Genomic DNA, 19,046 nt, shown 5'->3' on the forward strand with positions numbered 1-19,046 from the left:
GGCATCTATTTGTAGGTTTGGCCTCAAATGCTCCTCTACAACAGGAACACGCAAAACCACTGCAGGGGAAGTGGAGGGTAAGCGTAGTTCACCCCAGAGACACTTCACAAGGGAGCTCAGTTGCTTTCACTTCCGCACACAGACACCTCCCCCTGGAGACCCTTCTCCACCTTCCTTCTGTGGAGGTCAGGAATTCAGTTAATTTTCCCATCATGCAGTGGGCTCACCTGGGACCAAATCTTCCCATCCCATGCTCATCCTCAGCCCAGATCTGGGCATGTAGGATGCCTTGTGAACAACTGGCCAAAGCTCCTACACTCCTCTTGTCACAGGCTGATGGTTCCTGGGCCCAATGCTTCAAAACAAAGGCCAATGTTTTACAGATCAGAGTTTGGAGGATCGTGAAGGAAACGTCCAAACCTGTCAGAATTTTTATGAGTTTTTTTGAGCCAAATTTATGACAATTGCCAGGAAGCAAAAGCTCAACGGATTGAGAAAATGCTCCAGAGAATGGCAGTTTTGTAGTTTTATGTTATCATCACAGGAGGAGGCATAAAAAAAGGTTACACGAAATTTACTGGTGGTAAACTAAGAAGATGGGAGAAAGCAAAGTGGGGGATTCTCTGAGATTGGATGAAGAATAGAATAAAATGAGTTTGGCTCCGTGTATGGAGCATAGGCCTGCGGACTGAAAGGTCCTGGGTTCGATTCTGGTCAAGGGCATGTACCTTGGTTGCAGGCACATCCCCAGTGGGGGGTGTGCAAGAAACAGCTGATGGATGTTTTTAACTCCCTATTCCTCTCTCTTCCTCTCTGTAAAAAATCAATTATATATATATATATATATATATATATATATATATATATATATATATATATATATATATTTTTTTTTTTTTTTTTTTAAAGAGACAAATACTTCCTTTGTGTTGGCAAGTACAGGATAGTTAACAATGACCATTTACAGCACATGGAGATGGTATTGGGGCAACAAGATAACAATGAGAGTTTCATGGTTTCCTGCTTTAGTGAGAAATTGTGCTCTGAGGGGTTTGGAAAAAGGGGATTTCTCTGACATTCCAAAGGTCTGTTAATGCAGATTAAAAAAAAATAGACAAACTTACTTAAGGTAAAGATTAACCTTTGTCCAGGAAGATATCTGCCTAGGACATGACTATCCATCATGACTCGCTTTTAATCTAGAACTTTTCATTTCAGACCATCCTGTGTGGTTACTTTAGGTCTCTGAGTTTGTAAGGCCACCACGCAGGCCTCCCCTGAGCTTGTCAGGTTTAATACATGCCCCTTTTTCATCCATAGGTTCAAGGAGGAGTATGCCTCACACACAAACCCTCCTTGGGTTTCCCCACAAGTTCTGCCTTTGTGGTGTGGTTTTCCTCTCCCAGAGAGGACCAAGATAGCCTTACTATCTGCTTCTCTCACTACCCAAAACCCCTCCTCAGCCTCCTCTGCAGATCTCTTCTTTCTCGGATTTTATAGTCACATGAGCTCTTGCAGCAGGTTCCAAAGATTCATCCTTTTCACACCTCATCCAGCTTGATCCATTGACACCATGACAGCTCCCTTCCTCGTCCTACCTCCCTTGACCCAGTAGACTCCCGGCCTGCTAAGCTGCCTCACTGAAAACCATCTGGCTTGTGTTACATGAAGCCAAAAGTTCCCTTATGATTATATGAGCTTCCTGAGCCAGGGAATGTGGTAAGACTCAGAAACAGCCAGATGAAAGAGGTACATAGGGCAAGGAATGGGGAGAGGGCACAAGGCTTCCATGCTCTTTCCAATCAGGTGCACCACACTCCCCAATCTCTCCATGCTCACCAGCCTGGTAGCTTCCAAACCCTGTCCTCCTGGGTTTTTACAGAGGCTTCATTCCATAGGCATGAGTGATTGCATCACTGCCATTGTCAACTGATGCAACCTCCAGCTGCTCACCTCTCAGAGTTATGGGAGAGGTTGTGTGGGACTGAAAGTTCCAACTCTCTAATCACATAGTCCATTCACCAGGCTACCAGCCCCCATCCTTAGGTGCTTTCCCAGAGTCACTTCATCAGCTTTAAAGAGAGGCACATTTATAGCTTTCATCACTTGGGAAATTCCAAGGATTTAGGGACCTCTGCCAAGAACAGGGATGAAGACTAAATATGTTGTATTGTATTACATCATTATAAATCACAATATTACAAATATCAATCTTGATCAGTCTCTACATCCAACGATGGAAACCTCCTGCGATACAATGTGAATACTCTGCAAAGATATAAGAGGTAAAGTTGCATATTTCTCAAGAGATGCAAGATTTCATGAGATCAAGAATGGAATTTGATGTTTGAAAAATATGCCAAAACCATGTATTTGGAAGGATCCAGACACACACACACACACAAACACACACACACACACACACACACACACACACACACACATATATATATATATATATATATATATATATATATATATATATATATATATATATCTTTCCACTGAGGATATTTTTCCCATTGATTTTTAGAATGGAAGGAAGGGAGAAGAGACACACACACAGAGAAACATTGATCTGAGACACATTGATTGGTTGCTTCCTGCAGGCACCCCAAGTCGGGGTTCAGGATCAAGTCTGCAAACCAGGTTTGTGACCATAATGGGAATCCAACTGGAGACCCTTCAGTCCAAGGATGACGCTCTAACTACTGAGAAAACCAACAAGGGCTGTTTAAACATTTTTCATGTGATCATTTGAATAATTATTCAATCCTCACAACCTTATGAATCAGAAAATTGAAGTACAGATTGGTGAACTAACTTGCCGAAACGTGAACATCTGGCTTCAAACCCTGGCAGTCAGCTTCAGAATCTTTGTGTGTCCTTGTCTCGCTTTTTCCTTATCTCTGCCATGTTCTTCTCCCACCTGAGGGCACTGGATGGGGGCCAATCCCTGTGTTTGGTGTGTGGGATTGACAGCAACCCCCTTGCTAAAGTGAGTTGAACCCTAAACAGCCAAGCTAGAGCCCACGTCCCGCAGTTGCCTCCAATGGAATCTGGCGATGGAGGGGAGTTCTGCCAAGCTCAACAGCCATTGGGCTCCCAGTATGTTTCCCTTAGCTTCTCTGTGCAGAGTGGTGGGAGAGAAAAAGGGGCAGGATTCCTGGATGCTGACAGCAGAGCCTTACATCAGTGTGACCATACAGAGAAAAGCCCCCCCCCCCATAATGTACAATGCCAGTTTCTCCTATAAATAAATATATCCCGGTTTTTAATCGGTCTCCTGGCAACGTGGGAGGATTACCCCAAAACTTGGACTGCAGGGAATGGAAGTTCTTTGAAAATGGCGGCCTCCAGTGTCATAATCCTAATAGGCCTCAGCCATGTCCTTTGTCTGACAGTCTCCGAAAGAAAATGAACCTCCGGATGGAGATAGGACTGGAGTTCGCCATGATGACCATTGGCAGGCTGTGGCTTCCAATGGCTAGTGAGCATACACACAGTTCACCCACTTCCTGTTCACAATTCACACACTTCCGGTTTGGGGTGAACTGTGCGCATGCTCTCTAGAACATTTTTGCTCACGTGATCAACTGCGTCCAACTGTTGATTGCTTAAGGAACGCCAGGTGCTGTGGAAGGTTAGAAGTGGGGATTCTGTGGGGTAAGGGAGGTGAAATCAACTCGGTGTCAGTGATACGGGGGTTGTGGAAGGAGTGAGGTCAGGTCTTCAGAGTAAGTGATGAGGAGGGGGGATCCTTCGATGGGGATCATGGTAAAGGGCCCTGTGTGGTAAGAGGGGGTTTCCGAAATGAAGTTGGAAGATTGGCTCGTTAATTTTCATTCCTTGTGTACTTTCTGTATGGATATAAGTAATTTTTTTTTGTAACTTAACGTCCAAGCGTGCTTTAATGATCAGACTTTATATTGTCCCATGAAACTTGTTCATTTGAGGCGTGTCTTAAAGGGCCTTAAGTTGATGTTACGGAGGACATTTGGGGAAGTGATCCTACACCTGCGGCACTGAAGGGGGCAGTGATTGATGGGGAGCAGGAGCCTCTGGGACTGGAGGGTTTTGAGGGTCACACTGTGACACGCTCCGCTGGGGGCAGTGATTAGAGAACCTATGAAATGGGTAAAGTGGGGTGCTGAGGGTAGCATATGGGAACCAGCTGACTGCATTGCTTTCTGGCAGGGATTGTCAGCACACTCCTTCAAAGATGGATGGTAGGGTCAGTGTTGGTTTCTCCTTGTTGTGCCTGTGGACAGGGTAAGGGTCAGGGGTTGGTAGCTGAGCAGATGGGTGATGGCTTCTTATTGGGGAGTGTTATTTGGAATCCTGTGTTGAGAGTTATTTCAAGTCCTGTGGACACCACACTCTGTGGGACACACTTATTGGCAATCAAGGTAGCAATGATTTCAGGACTGTCAGTGGCTGGGAGGCATTTTGCCTTCTGTTAGTCCTGTGGTCTACTCATTGGGGGTTTCTGGAAGTCAAAAAGGATGTTTTGGGGGACCCTGTCCTTATAGAGGACCACTCTGAACAGTGGCAACTTTGTGCAGTTGAGAATGAGGCAGTCACAGGATTGAGTCACTTTGTAGGCTGAGTGGCCTTAAGGCAAATTATGTAACAGCATTCGGTCTCAGGCTCCTTATCCACACAATGGGTACATAGTGTGAATAAGGAAGATAAATAGTGATATAGGGAGATAAATAGTGATGGAAGGAGACTTGACTTGAGTTGCTAAATACACAATACCAAATTCATGAACCAGTGGGGTGGGGCTTCCTGCCCCCATCAGAAGAGAACTTTTGCACAGGTGATCAATGTATTAAAGATTGTACTAAAGGACAGTGGTTCTCAATGGGGAAACATTTTATAGTCCACTCCCACCCCAGGACATCTGGCAATGTCTAGACATTTTTCATTGTCACAATTGGTGTATATGTGTGTAAGGAGGTGTAGCTGGCATCTGCTGGGTAGAGGCCAGGGATGCTGTTGAACAACCTACAGTTGGACAGCCCCACCCACACCCAACCAGACCAATGATGTCAACACTGCTGAAGTTGAAAGCTGCTCTACAGGCAATGTGATGTTCTTTGCAAATGGAGAGTGACCTGTCTCTACTTACTCACTTCTCCTTTCCCCTCTGCCCCCTAGTCACCCTCCCTCTCATTTGGCCTTGAGGCAGGAGGTAGTAATGTCAGCATTGCTTCTGAAGGACCAGGGAGAGTTCTGAATTCCTGCTCTTCCAGAGATCCATTAAAGACAAGGACTAATTCATGGAGACTGAAGGTTTTCCTGTGGCTGTAGCTGAAGATTGAATCTTGGGATCTTTTCCTGGGCATCCTGGGCTGCTTCTGATGGATGATGAGTCTTGTTTTGATTTATACTTGGAGAGAAGGTGCTGTCTTTACAGTGAAAACTGGCAATCTTGGGAAAGACTGCAGCAAGTGGGTTGGGTTCAGAAGTCCTGCCTTCCAGGCTCATATCAGGGATGCCCTTAGGCTAGAAGCAAATGGGTCCCATGGAGCAGAATTTGCATCGGTCCATGCTGGTGGCAGTGGTCATCCTGAAGCCAAAGGTGAACAATATGAACCAATGTGTCAAGAGGCTTACAAAAAGCACCAAAAGGTTACATGCAAGCTGGTGTCCCTGTCATGAAATCAGTGAGTATATTTTTAGATAAATTTGAAAACATATCTCATTGTAGATACAGGCTCAGGATCCAATCTCAAAGGTGGGTCAGGACAGAATGTGATCAGGGAGAGAAAATCCTTAAAGCTTGGAGCATTGAGGAAACCACAATGCAATTTCAGTAGCAAATTCTCTGTTATGAAACAGGCATACAAAGGAACTTCCTGATGGTAGAATTTCTCAAGCTTTCCAGCTAGAGAGGCAGCTGACAAAGGAGAGTTGCTTCAGAGAACATTACCCAGGTGTTTGAGAGGCACTCCTGGATCCAGATACCTCCTTTGAGCAAAATGAGAAGGGACTAAACCCTAACAAATATGGTGGAAATGCACCTTGTTCGTACATAGAAGATGATTGTCAAGAACATCTAAGGAACTTCAGGTGGATTTGGTGCTGTCATTTGGGGAACCAAGAGCAGTCTTTGAAATATCCTGTTAAGAGTTGGCCCAGCAGTAATCTGTGGATGTGTTTGCTGGGCTGAAAAGATCAGAGCCCATACTAATTTCTGTCTCCCAGCATTGAAGGAATGGTACAGGTGTGGAGATCACCTGAGTCTGGCCATGGGCAGGAGTTGTAGAGGGCGTGCGCTGGTGCTGGGACAGGAAAGGCTGCTGGGATGGAAAGCATATCTGGTCTCCTGGTAACAATGACACTTCCGACTTCACAGGAAACATGACAGAGGCATTTTTGAGTCTGAGTTTTGTAGATTTCAACAGATGACTGTGTTCCTGGTTTTGTAATTCCTCTCTCAATAGTAAGGATTATGATTTAAGATGGTGCTACTCTATTTCAGGCTTTTGGTGGTGAAAGTTTAATTATGAACAATAATTTTTAAAAAATAATTTGGTAGCATAAATAATGTGATTACGTATGGAAGCATAAGGATTCTTGTTACTTCCTAAAAAAAAATAAAATAAAAAATAGGGGAGATTCTTTCACTGTTAAGAGGTGAAGTAAGTATAATAAAATCCTACCCACACCCACACAGAACCCTTATGTTCTAACTAGTTTTATGATTTATGAAATAATATTTTAATAATTTCCTAAATCATAGAGAGAGGCTAATGGGAAAGTTTGTTTATTGGATCAGAAGTACAAAAATGAATCATGTCAGGTATAGTCCTTTGTCCTGGGGAGTGTGCCGTTACTATTTGCTGAGACTGTGGTCTAGAGCAGGGCCGAATATATCATGGATGTAATTTAAAATTTTCTATTGGCCTCATTTATAAAGTAAATATAAACAGGCACAATTCATTTTAATGTGATGCTAACCCAATACATAAAAGATACTATCGTTTCAACATGCAATCAAGATACAACTAGTGAGGTATTTTGTTTTACACCCTTTTCTCACATAAAATCTCATCTGGTACGTATTTTGCATTTACATTACAGCTCAATTCAGACTAGCTGCCGCTCAAACACCCGTTAGTCATGTGTGGCCAGTGGGTAATGGGTATACTGAATAGCAACACCAGGCCCAGAAAAGGAAGCCTTCCCTGATTGTGAGAATGAAATGAGATGAAGATAATGAAAGCTTATCGTCTGCTCAATACACAGTAACGTTCCCTCAAACTCATTTATCTCCACAAAACACTCTGCGAGTAGGTACTGTCATTGTCACCCTGTCTCTGCAGCTGAGGAATTTGAGATGGTGCCTGGAGAGTGCCAAGCAGTGTCTGGCATTAGCGGACTGCACATTCAGTGCTGTTCCCCCCACCTCCACGGTCCCCCACCCCCGCCCCCCAAGTCCTGGTCAGCAGCACTTAAGACCTCTGGGCTTTATCACTCCTATCTCCCCAACCAGTCTGGAGAGATAGGGGTGGTAAAGCCCTATCTCTGTCTCACAAGCCCAGCCAGACTCTAAGGAAGTCTCAGGAAATGATTAACAAATGAATGAGTCTAATGACCAAGGTTTAGCCCTTTACAACAGACTGACACCCGCCCCTCCCGCCCCTATTAGTCACTCTCAATCTTCCCAATCAAGGACCTCACTGGGTTAGACACAAGAGGAACTCAGACAATAACACACAGGAGAGGGGGCTGGGATCTGGGGAGGTCCTCCGTGTTTTTGTTTGTTTGTTTGTAATTTTAGGAGCTTGTGCCCCTTGGAACCCTCCGTTTCACTGTCCTCACCTGTCCTCCATTCCCAGCTCTTCCTTCAATGCCAACAGACAGAAGGCATGCGCATTGGTTACGGAACACACCTGCACCTAACCGCTAACTGGATCCATGTCCCGATCCCTCAGGTTGAGAACCGTAAACCGGACCCCATCCGCTCCCCGCACGCACCCAACTGCCACCCCGCGTGGGTGCGCACCCCATATCCCCTGGGAACATGTCCAGGGCAAGCGCTACCTCTCCCTGTGGCAACCCACCCAGTCCCCCCACCCCACCCAGAAGCCTCCTCAACCGCAAACTCTATCTTACTCCCAAAAAAGCGTGAAATCTGAAAATCATCCTCTCCGTCTTTGGAATAAACTGCACAGCACGCAGCGCGCAACAGAACACAGAATTCAGATCCAGTTCCAGCTCCAGGCGCAGGCGCAAAGTGGGGCGGACCACCTGGAGCAATCGGAGGGCGGTGGTCGGGGCTGGTGACGTCAGCTCACTGGGAGTTGTAGGCCTAGTTTGTCAGAGAAAAGTTCGCGCTTCTGGCTGAACCGCCACAGCACAGGCACCCAGGAATCTTAGGAGAGTAGAGCTGAAGCCTTCTAGGAGTCGTAGTCTGGTTACCCACTCCCGCGTTTTCTGGGAGCAGGGGTTTTTCTGCTCAAATGAGTAATGGGCTGGACTTAGCCTTTTGTCTCCTTGCCAAGGAGAAGTTGGCGGCCTCCATGTTTCTCTCCCAGGTATTCCAGTAGTCATACCTGCAGAGATCGCTCTCCTCTCCATGATCCCCCCAATACCTTCTCCCGGTGACCCGCTTTAGACTCAGCAGCCTGGTCTGATTCCTGGTTTCCACCACCCAAGCTGGGTGCAGTTGGAGAGCACTCTCCTCTGTCCTAGTTACTGCCTACAGCAGTGGTCGGCAAACTAGTTGGTCAACAGAGCCAAATATCAACAGTATAATGATTGAAATTTCTTTTGAGAGCCAATTTTTTTTTTTTAAACTTAAACTTTTTCTAACGCCACATTTTCAAAATAGGCTCGCCCAAGCCATGGTATTGCGTGGAAGAGCCACACTCAAGAGGCCAAAGAGCCGAATGTGGCTTGAGAGCCGTGGTTTGCCAACCACTGGCCTACAGGGGTCAGGGTGAAAGATGAAACAGAGGGCCGAAAACCAGGACTACAGGCTTTATTAGAGGACAAGGACCCCTGCCGGCCTCAATGGGCAGAGGGGAACACACCTTTTGAGGGGAGGAATGGGAAGGGATGGGGCTTAGGGTACTCATCATGCGTTGATTGGTGGTTTCATATAAGGCATATGATTAGCACTTAGGGACTTAGGAATCAGGAGCTTAGGGTATCTAGCAGGTGCTGATTGGTGGTTCAATGTACAGTCCAGATAAGGTGCCTGGTTAGGTGCTCAGAAATGTCCAGGCCACAGATGCAGTTCTCATACTCCATCCATCAGTTGGGGGAAGTGAGGATCGATCACAGGGAGTCCAGTTACCACCTAGAGGGGTCAGCCAGGCACAGAAGATCCACCTAGACCCTGCTTATTCTCTCTGTCTGTCTTTTTCTTCATCCTTCACCAGCCCTCCCTCAGGCTCGCTGAACCCTTGACTGTGCTGGTGCGGCCCAAGCATGAGGTGAGGATACACAGGCACTATGTCCTACACCGTGTCCCCAGTCCTCATACCCGCAGCTTTTACCCTATATTCTTCTCTATGTTGTACCCCCACGAAGTCCAAGAACCAACTCCCACAGCCCTGTTACCCTACACACACACACACACACACACACACACACACACACACACACACACACAGCAGGGGCAACAGCAACAGCATGGGTTTGGAGGGGCCAAGTCCAGGGCCCCTGACATCATGAGTCAGTCTTTTCTCTCTGGTGACCAGGGGCAGTGGCAGAGCAGCACACATCTAGGCCTCTTTCTGGGTTGGCCTTCCCCCAACAACTCCCTGTCTCAGGAGCTCCCTTCTCCCCAGGGACAACCAGGAAGTAAAGGCTGAACATTTCACCCTAGGTCTGGTGACAACCTGGCAGGATGGCCCCTTTCCATCCCACTCTTCCCTCATGTCATCTGTCCCAGGCTCATCTTCATGTACCCTCAGAGAATGCGTGAAGTGTGGTCTCTCTCTGCTTTTCCAGTATTCTTGGAGCATCTCTCTGGGAGCAGGGGGGTCTGGAAGCCAGGACATACCTCACACCGAATCCTCTCTCCGTTCTGGCCCAGAGACCAGCTACGATCACACAAGAAGCCTCGCGAAGGGATGGCTGAACTCATGCTCATCTCAAGGGGCCCCTGATGAGCGGAGGCCAGAACAGAACAGTGGCCCTGAGCCAGCTGCAGATGCGAGTGTGCTGGTTTGTGGGTTTCTGGTGTTGATTTCAGTTTAGAAAGCTACTGAACTGCCGTGTGGTTGTCAGTCCATTCTCATGGTTCCCATGAGCCCTGCACTCACACCTTCTTACATCTGAACAGTTCCTTCAGCCACAAAAGGCACCCCATTTTTACTGTCTCTATTGAACCTCCCTCTGCTTACCCCATTCATTTGAGCTGAAGAAGTGGACTTGGCACACTGCCAGGCAAAGAAAAAGATCACAGATCATGTTTTCTGTTATCCAGGACAGTACAAGAAAGGGTGTAAAAGCAAAATAATGGGGAAGAAGTAAGGAAAGGGCAGGAATCTGACAGGTTTTCTGGAGGGTATGAGAGGCAAGGGACCCATTGACCTCTAGAAATGCATGTGTCTCTGAAGCTGTCTCCTCTTTCCTAGTTTGACAGTGGTTCCAGGGGGAGACTCAGGAGGAGTTTGGCTTGGCTGCACTTATGTCTTGTAGGACAGAATGTCACCAGTCTCATTCCCCAGCCTTAATCTCCGCAGGAGACAGGGCACGACTTGGCCTCCAGGGGGCCATTCATGCAGCTGGGGAGCTCCTAGCCAGAGAATTGGCACTGTCCGTGGTTCTGGAGCACACCTGGGCTCAGCTCTGCCAAGGACCCCAACTCACAAGGTCAAGGTCCCAGCCCTGGGCCAGCAGGGCACCTAGGTTTGAGGGTTTTGGGAAAGGCTGTTCCTCTTGGGTAGGAAAAGTCAGGAGAAGGGATGGAAGTGTGCTGGTCTCATCTCTGTGCTTTTCCTCTCAACCCTCTGGTTTGCCTTCTTCTTTTGAATTTGTGCCAGCAAAATACTAAGATTCCACATAGCATTTGCCAAAAGAGGAAGTTCCCCTTATATATATTTACACACACACACACACACACACACACGCACACACACACATATATATATAATTTCTAGTTTGTAACTTATACATTCTTTTTTAATTATGTACAGTCACTACCATAAAAAATTACAACATCGTAATTAACTTGCCAAAGTTTTAGTAAATGAACACTTCTCTCTCCTCCTAGGTATTATGTACATGTTAGGAAATATAAAAATCCACTTATCCCACCACAGCTACATTGGGCTCAGCTGTTATTATTGTTGGGAATTTAAATCTAAGGTTTAATTCTACAGGCAATAATTTCCCCATTTATTTGTTCCAAAACATCTGCATTACTTCCTCATTTTTGAATTCTCTCTGCTGAGTATAAATTATAAAGTGACACTTAAAGATGGTATCTGCTTTCTTCTGCTTTCCCATGGTTGCTCCTGAAAAGTCAGTTAAACTTCTCTGAGCGAGTCCTCATTTGCCCGCACGCTTGATCTCTGAGTACTCAGGGCTGCTGGTGGCCTCTGGGTCCCAAGGCTCCCGTGTCTTCATCTCATAAAAGCTGAGGTTGGCGTAGTGGAGCTCTTGTTGCTCACCAGAGGGAGGGGCATCCTTGGCGGGGGGCCCTTGGTCTGGAGGCCTGCCTGGCCCTAGCTTTTCCTTGGAACCCTGAGTGAAGGGGTGAGAAGGGAGTTAGAGAGGGATAAGGCAGACATGGTCCCAAGGGGAAGTTGGGCTAATGGAACAGTGTTCATTCTTCCTCTTATTCCACACACACGTTTTAGGAACTCAACTATTCCCGCATGCATTTGACATTGTGTAATATTATACTGAAGGCCTGCTAGTCACGTTTCATCCTCACAGTAACCCAGCATGAATGACACTCATTATCCCCATTTACATATGGGGAAACTGAGGTGAGGAGAGGTGAAGGAACATGCCCACAATGGGTAGAAAGTAATACTTTTGGGGAGATGGTTCTGGCAGCCTGGGCCTCTCAGAGATGTGAGGTGGCCTCAGTGGTCAGTGTGGCTGGGGCAGGAAGCTGATCATGGGTTCCGGGAAATGAAGGGGAAGTCAACTCTCAGCTGTCTGTCCAGCCGACCACAGAGGAGCTCAGTGTGGACTCAGAATAGGCATGCCCAAGCCCCCCTACAAGACATGAGAAGACACCCCCATTACTCACTGACGTGACTGTGCCCATGACCGGGTCTTCAGCATTCGTCACCTTTGGTCTCCTGGCTGCTTGCCTCCTGCGGGCTTTCACTCTAAGGGAAGAAGTTAGCAGCTAGAATGGCTCAGGCACAGGTGGGCAGCTGCCCCCACTCCCTGATGGGCAACAGAGGCGTCCAGACCCTGAGATCAGACACAGAAACACTCCTGACATGCAGGTGAGGACCTCATCCTCCTGAATTATCCAGGCGCTTGGCCAAGACTGAATGTTCATCACCAAGGTCCCTCTCACATGCAGAGACTTGTGCATGAGCCATCATCAGTGTAATTCATGGTAGCCAAAAAGTCCAAGCAACCCAAATGTCCATCAATGAAGGAATAGACAGATAAAATGTGCCCCACCCATACCATGGGATGTTATCTACACGAATAAAAGAGAAATAAGCAAATTGATCATATCTTTGAAATGCCCACCAGCCAATCAGGAGCGACTATGCAAATTAACCCAACAAAGATGGCAGGTTAATTTGCATACGCAGGCACAGAGTGGCCAGGACAGACAGGACCCCTGCTTCCTACACTGTCCCCCAGCCATTCTGGGCCTCTGGGCAGCGTGGGAAGGTGGAAAAGTGGCTCCCGACTGGAGCAAAGGCAGAAAGGCAGCTCCCGGCCGAGGTGAAGGCAGTGCTGGCAGCCAAGGGAAGAAAGGCCCATTCTTGCACGAATCTTCATGCACTGGGCCTCTAGTTTGTAAATAAAAAGCAATACAGAGCTGACACATGAACCTTGAAAATGTCACCGCCCTGGCCAGTGGCTCAGTGATTCGAGCGTCGGCCTGCACACTGAAGTTCACAGGTTTAATTCTTGGTCAAGGACATGGACCTATGTTGCAGGTTCGATCCCCGTCTCTGGTCGGGGCTTGTAGAAAGGGCACTTATGAATGTGTCTCTCTGACAATATGTTTCTCTCTGTGTCCTGCTCTCTCTCTCTATCTGTCTCTCCCTCTCTCCCTCCCTCCCTTCCACTCGCTCTAAAAATCAATGGAAAAATAATGGGATTAACAAACAAAATAATTATTGCAATAATAAAAGGAAATATTGTGATAATTTGAAAGAAGTCAGTCACAAAGGACCATGTGTTGTATGAATCCTTTTACATGAAATGTCCAGAATGGACAGGAAACAGGTTAGTGGCTGCCTAGGGCTGGGAGAGAGAGGATGGGAACAAACTAACAGTTAGGGGCTGTGAGCTCTTTTGCTTATTTTTGTTGTTTTTTTCCCCCAAGCAAATGAAACATTTTAAAATTGATTGTGATGATGTATGCCAGCTGTGTGACTGAGTAAAAAGCCATTGAATTGTACACTTTAAATATATGGGAATTTTACCTCAATAAAGCTGTTACCTCCTCGGACTCTCCCCACCAAAAAAGTCCCCTCTGGATGTACTCAGTTCTGCACCTCCCCTCCACAGAGGCTTACATGCAAAAGCAGATGAGACACAAGCACAGGGACAGCAGGGCCATGGCACCAGCACCTCCAAGAGCCGCAGGAACCACTCCCGCCTGGGGCACTGCCTTTCCTGCAGAGGAGAGGGGCATGAGACACCCACTGGCAGGCCTCGGTCTCTCCACTTCCCGCCTCCTCCCAGAACACTTTGTATTATAGGTTCTGTTCAGGCAGGAGATGCAGGCCCTGTCCTAACAATAACTCCTATCCAGGCCACAGCCCCCTCCCCCAGCTTCACCTTCTCTCTGACCCACTCCCTTCTCAGTGGCTTCTGCCCCCAGCAGGCTCTGACCTGGCAGCAGCAGGACCCAGGCGCTCTGGGCCCCGTGCACATTCCGGGCCTCGCAGCTGAGCCTGAGGTCAGGGCTGAGCCCCTCACGGAGGCTCAGGGAGCTGTTGGTCCAGGGCCCCGCTGAGCGGGAGGTGACAGCGTGGGAACCGTTGCCATGGTTCCCCTCCAGCAGCCCCGCCCCCAGCCGCCAGCGCAGGGAGGGGGCGGGCAGGGCCCTGGCGGAGCAGCTGCAGTGCAGAGCCTGGTCCTCCCAGGAGCAGGAGGGTCCCAGCAGCTGCGGGGGGGCTGTGGGGAGCGAGGAGAAGGGGTCAGCGGTGGCTCTTATCTCCCCAGAACACACCTCTCCTGCCCCCTGGGGTCTCCCCACTCACAGACCACGGAGAGGTTGAGAGAGACATTCTGGGAGCCCAGTGGGTGCTGAGCTTGGCAGGTGAACTCTCCTTCCTGTGCAGGCCCCACTTGAAGCAGATCCAGAATCCCGGTGGTGGAGATGGGAGTGGCCTTCAGGCCTGGGGACCCCCTGAACCAGCTCAGCTTGGCAGGGGGGTTGCTGTCAGCCACACAGAGCAGCCTCAGGGTCTGACCCTCCGGCGTGGAAAGGGATGTGGTTTGCAGTATCTCAAGGGCTTTGGAGAAAGAAGTGGGTGAGAGTGAGGTTGGAAAGAGAGAGAGAGAGAGAGAGAGAGAGAGAGAGAGAGAGAGAGAGAGAGAGAGAGAGAGAACCCAAAGATGTCATATTGGGATGCTAACTTTCATCCCTGCCCTTCCCATGTCTGATCCCATTCAAATTGGGATTCCTGCTCTGCCCCACCAGGGCCCTGGGCAGGTCCCAGACTAGAGAGGAGGGGTTCTTGCCTACCTGTGTCGTTTCTGAAGGAGAATCTTATGGTGAGGTTCTGAGGAGCATCTGGGAGAGAAAGATAGGGCCCCACTTCAGATGGAAGTCACCCCAATCACAAGGTGGGGAGAGGGGACCAGTAAAGAGGAGTTCTCTCTTTCTAACACACTCCCCATGTAGATCCATGCACAAGTTCTCAGGTTATCTCAGCCTCCTGTGTATACACACACACACACACACACACACACACACACACACACATGCACAGCAATCCCACTATCTCTAGGGACCCAGCCATCCCTCAAACACTTACAGGAGACATTAAGCCGGATGGTTCTCTGTGAGGTAAACAGAGGCCATTCCCGTTTCACCTGACAGGTGAGGTTGGTGCCATGGTCCTGGGGCTTCGGGGTGAAGGCGAGCACTGCGGAGTGGCGGGTCTGGGGGTTCAGCGAGGCCACAGCGACTCCCGCCCACGAGAAGGTGAAAGGTTTTCCCCCTTTGCAATTCTGTGACAGGACGCAGGTCAGCTGTGTGGGGCGGCCAGACTCCAGCAGCTCCGGAATCTGGATGTGGGGTTTGTCTGTCAGGGAGGAAGAGGAGAGAGGGAGGTGCCTGGGCCATAGTGGGAAGGGACCCAAAGTGTGATCCTGAGTGGGACTCATACCTCAGGGCCCCTGAGTTCCCCAGGCCCTGTGATCCTCCAACCACCCATGGCCCAAGGCATGGATCAGGGAGTGTCCCAGTGTCCTATTACTGCTCTAGGATGGGGTCCCACATCTGTGGGTCCTCTCCTGAGCCCCTTCCTTACCTGTCACCTGCAAATCCAGCATCTCTTTGAAATTATATCTCACAGAGTCTCCTCTCTCCACTCGGAAGAAGTAGCGTCCTGTGTCAGTCATCCTGGCGTCTGTGATGATCAGGGAACAGTCGGAACTCGGGTTTTCGAGGATGAATCGGTTTTTCGTATCTGCCTTCACTTTTCCATTTTGTTTGCTCGAGGCCACAGGATCATCAAAGTTTATGTTGTCTCCATTCCGGTACCAGTAGGTGTAGAGGTAGCTATAATACCTCGAACTCCAAGGGTAAGTGAAGTAGCAGGGCACTTGGACACACAGACCCTCATGCACTGTCACTGTTTCCTGCACTCGGAGCTTATACTGGTAGCCTGGCTGCTGCTGCAGGGACCCTGGTGGAGGGGGAGAGAGGCTCAGCGGTCTCCCCTGCTGATCCTCCACCCTCCCAATCCCCCGCCCTCAGCCCACTCACCCCCCCACAGCAGGGGCAGCAGCAGCAGCAGCAGCAGGGGCACCATGTCTGCCTCTGGCTGGGCAGAGTGGGTCCAGGTCCCTGTATCGGGGGTAAGGGTGGGGAAGTGCCCAGCTCTGGGGTGGGGCCTTAGGACACCCCAACAGGAAGCTGTGGGGAAGTGACTGTGGCCAGGCTGGAAGGGGAAGTTGGCCTCCACAGGACGTGGGGGTGAGGTGGTAGCTGATAAACCCTCCTGTTTCCCTCCCACCCAACCCTGCCTGTGGATATTCTGAGGCCCTCAGAGGTTGAGAGGCCTGACCAGGTGTGAATCTGAAAGTAATCCCCTTACAGATGGTGTGTAAGTAGAGAGGGAGGTGACCCAGGATGCCACTGTGGTCAGAGCTTAACTTAGGGAAGACCCACCCTTGAGCTGAAGCAATTGATCAGTCTGGATAACTTTAATTTTTTTTTTTTTTTTTGACAACTCAAGTAATGGCAACAGAAAAAGGAATTTAGATTCAACTCCAGTTTCAGGTAGAACCCCAGCAAAAACTTAAGCATTTAAGCCCTTTGTTCTGAGAGCTTTTTGGGGACATGAGAAACACACGTTGTGTCTTTCAGGGTCTGAGGGACCTGGGACAGTGACAGAACACAGGCCCCTCAGAACACAATGTGTGAAGGGAGATCTCACCCTATTTGGAGGGACCTAGAGGTAGGGCCTTAGCACAGCAGTAAATTCCCCACCTTACAGCTCAGGAAGCTCCCCCTTCAAACCCTTCACGTGCTCCATCCCTTTTCAAAGCCCAGCAGGGGCTCGAGTGATGTGAGGATATATAACCTGAAATCCTACTGTCCCTTTATGAAAGGAAGAAACTTGATCAATGTGAAACTTCAGACATTCTCAGTAACAAATTGTGCAACTGAAAGAAACGTTTCTTTAATTTCACAGGAGAAAAAGAAATATCAACCATCCATGCAGAAGGGAACACTGAAGTCTCTCTCTATTCTCTATATTGTCTATATATGTATATAAAAGGCTAATGTATAAAGTGTTCCCTTGGGAGTTCAATCACTCGCTATGATGTGTGCTGACCACCAGGGGACAGTGTTAAATGAAGGAAGGCCCCAATTGGCCCTGACCACCAGCCAGGCCTAGGGACCCTACACATGTGCCAAACCTCTAGGCCTATATAATAAAAGCCTAATATGCAAATGGACAGAACTGTGGAATGACCACTGCTATAATATACACTAACCACCAGAGGCAGACACTCAACATGGGGGCTGAACCAACCCAAAGGCCCAAGGTCAGCCAAGGTGGGGCCAGCACAAGTTTCCCATTGCCCTGCTGGATGCACGCAGCGGGAGGTGACCATCAGCAGCAGCAGGGGGCGAGGCTGACAGAAAGGGCTGGTGCGTGGGTGGCACCAGACCAGCCAAGGGAGATGCCAGCACAGACACCCCAAATTGCCCTGCTGGTCGCCCCAAAGATTGGCCCTGATCACTGGCCATGCCTAGGGACTCTACCAATGCATGATTTCATGCACTGGGCCACTAGTATAAATATAATATTCTAGTAATTAATAATATAAGATGGACATTAATTACTATGTGACAGAATTAATCTCCTATGAAGAGGCAATCAAAGAATATCAGGTAAAAACAGTGAAGCCTGGCCAGGTGGCTCAGTGGAATGGAGTGTCATCCCAAACCAAAAAGTTGTGGATTCAATTACCAGTCACAACACATACCAAGGTTGCAGGTCACATCCCCTCTATGGGCATGTAGGAGGCAACTAATTGATGTTACTCTCTCTTCTCTCTCTCTCTCTCTTTCTCTCTCTCTCTCTCTCTCTCTATCTCTCCCTTCTCTTCCTCACTCACAAAAATCAACAAACATATCCTCAATAGAGGTTTTAAAAAATTGTAGGGAACATGCCTTATGCTGGGGTGCCAGACAGCTATGTCACAAGGCTAAAAAAAAAAAAGAAAGAAAAAGAAAAAGAAAAGAAAAGTCTGTACTATTTTTCATTTGTCTTACATTTTGGGCTTAAGCATTTTCACCTTTGTGACTTAATGCCATATAGTTTCTCGTGTTAGAAAAATCCATGTGTAGCAGATTTTGTATTCTTTTGAAGCAATGATCTTGCCATCTGTATCAGGCTCCACAAAGGTGGTCTACCTCTGACTCCGGTGTAAGTGAAAGGAAGGATCCAGCTCCCCTGCCACCTATCGGGACTCCTCCCGTAGTACAATGATGACTATCCAGTGCAAGCAGAGGACTAAAGAAAAGCATGATTTCCATGCTTGTGCCCCAACAAGTCACATCCCTGAGTGGCCTAGCAAATCTCAAGCTGGGATATAAAACAGACAAGAAATAATAAGTGTTGGCAAGAATGTTCAGAAAGGGGATCCCTCTTGCACAGTTGCTGGAAATGTAAATTGGAGCAGCCACTACGTAAATCAGTAAGGCAGTTCCTCAAAAGTTATAAATAAAGCTGACACATGACCCAGCAACACCACTTCTGGGTATTTATTTAAAGGAAATAAAATACTAATTTGAAAAGACACATGCACCCCCTATGTTCATTGCAGGAGCGTCTACAATATGTGGAAGCAACCTAAGTGCCCATCAGTCAATGAATGGACAAAGAAAGTATGCTATATATACAGTGGAATGGTGGTGTGCTTTAAAAAGAAGGAATACATGACATTTGGGTCAACATGGATGGATCGTGAGGGCATTGTACTAAGTGAAGTAAATCAGAAAGAGAAAGAGAAGTAAAGTATGGTCTCACTTATATGTAGAAAGGTTAAAAGAATCAAACCCAAAGATACAGTGAACTGATTGATGGTTATTGGAGCCAGAGTCTGTGGGGTGGGCAAAATGAATGAGCGTGGTCAATGGTACAAACTTCCAGTTATAAAATGATTAATTCATGAGG

At 48.0% G+C, this 19,046-nt stretch overlaps 1 protein-coding gene across 1 annotated transcript; it reads right to left on the reverse strand.

The window, feature by feature from the left end:
- Positions 1–11,124: 11,124 nt before the first annotated feature.
- On the reverse strand, positions 11,125–16,227 carry LOC311633394 (sialic acid-binding Ig-like lectin 5). Its single transcript, XM_084906038.1, has 9 exons — positions 16,121–16,227; positions 15,663–16,040; positions 15,165–15,434; positions 14,873–14,920; positions 14,385–14,639; positions 14,014–14,298; positions 13,695–13,794; positions 12,230–12,311; positions 11,125–11,712 (listed from the first exon to the last, which is right to left on the reverse strand). The coding sequence occupies exons 1-9, from the start codon at positions 16,164–16,166 to the stop codon at positions 11,518–11,520; spliced, it is 1,659 nt and encodes a 552-aa protein (XP_084762164.1). The 5' UTR covers positions 16,167–16,227; the 3' UTR covers positions 11,125–11,517.
- Positions 16,228–19,046: the final 2,819 nt, after the last annotated feature.

Source organism: Pipistrellus hanaki, assembly GCF_964339955.1.
Source record: "Pipistrellus hanaki genome assembly, chromosome: 15".
In the NCBI taxonomy this organism is placed as follows: domain Eukaryota; kingdom Metazoa; phylum Chordata; class Mammalia; order Chiroptera; family Vespertilionidae; genus Pipistrellus; species Pipistrellus hanaki.

What these genes read in the sequence shown, in the direction of transcription:
- LOC311633394 (XM_084906038.1), bottom strand. Translation starts at nt 16,166, where the DNA reads ATGGTGCCCCTGCTGCTGCTGCTGCTGCTGCCCCTGCTGTGGGGGG. An exon ending in CATCCGGCTTAATGTCTCCT is followed by an intron (nt 14,921 to 15,164) that starts GTAAGTGTTTGA and finishes TTTCTCTCCCAG; the next exon opens with ATGCTCCTCAGAACCTCACC. An exon ending in TCATGGGCACAGTCACGTCA is followed by an intron (nt 11,713 to 12,229) that starts GTGAGTAATGGG and finishes CCCTTCACTCAG; the next exon opens with GGTTCCAAGGAAAAGCTAGG.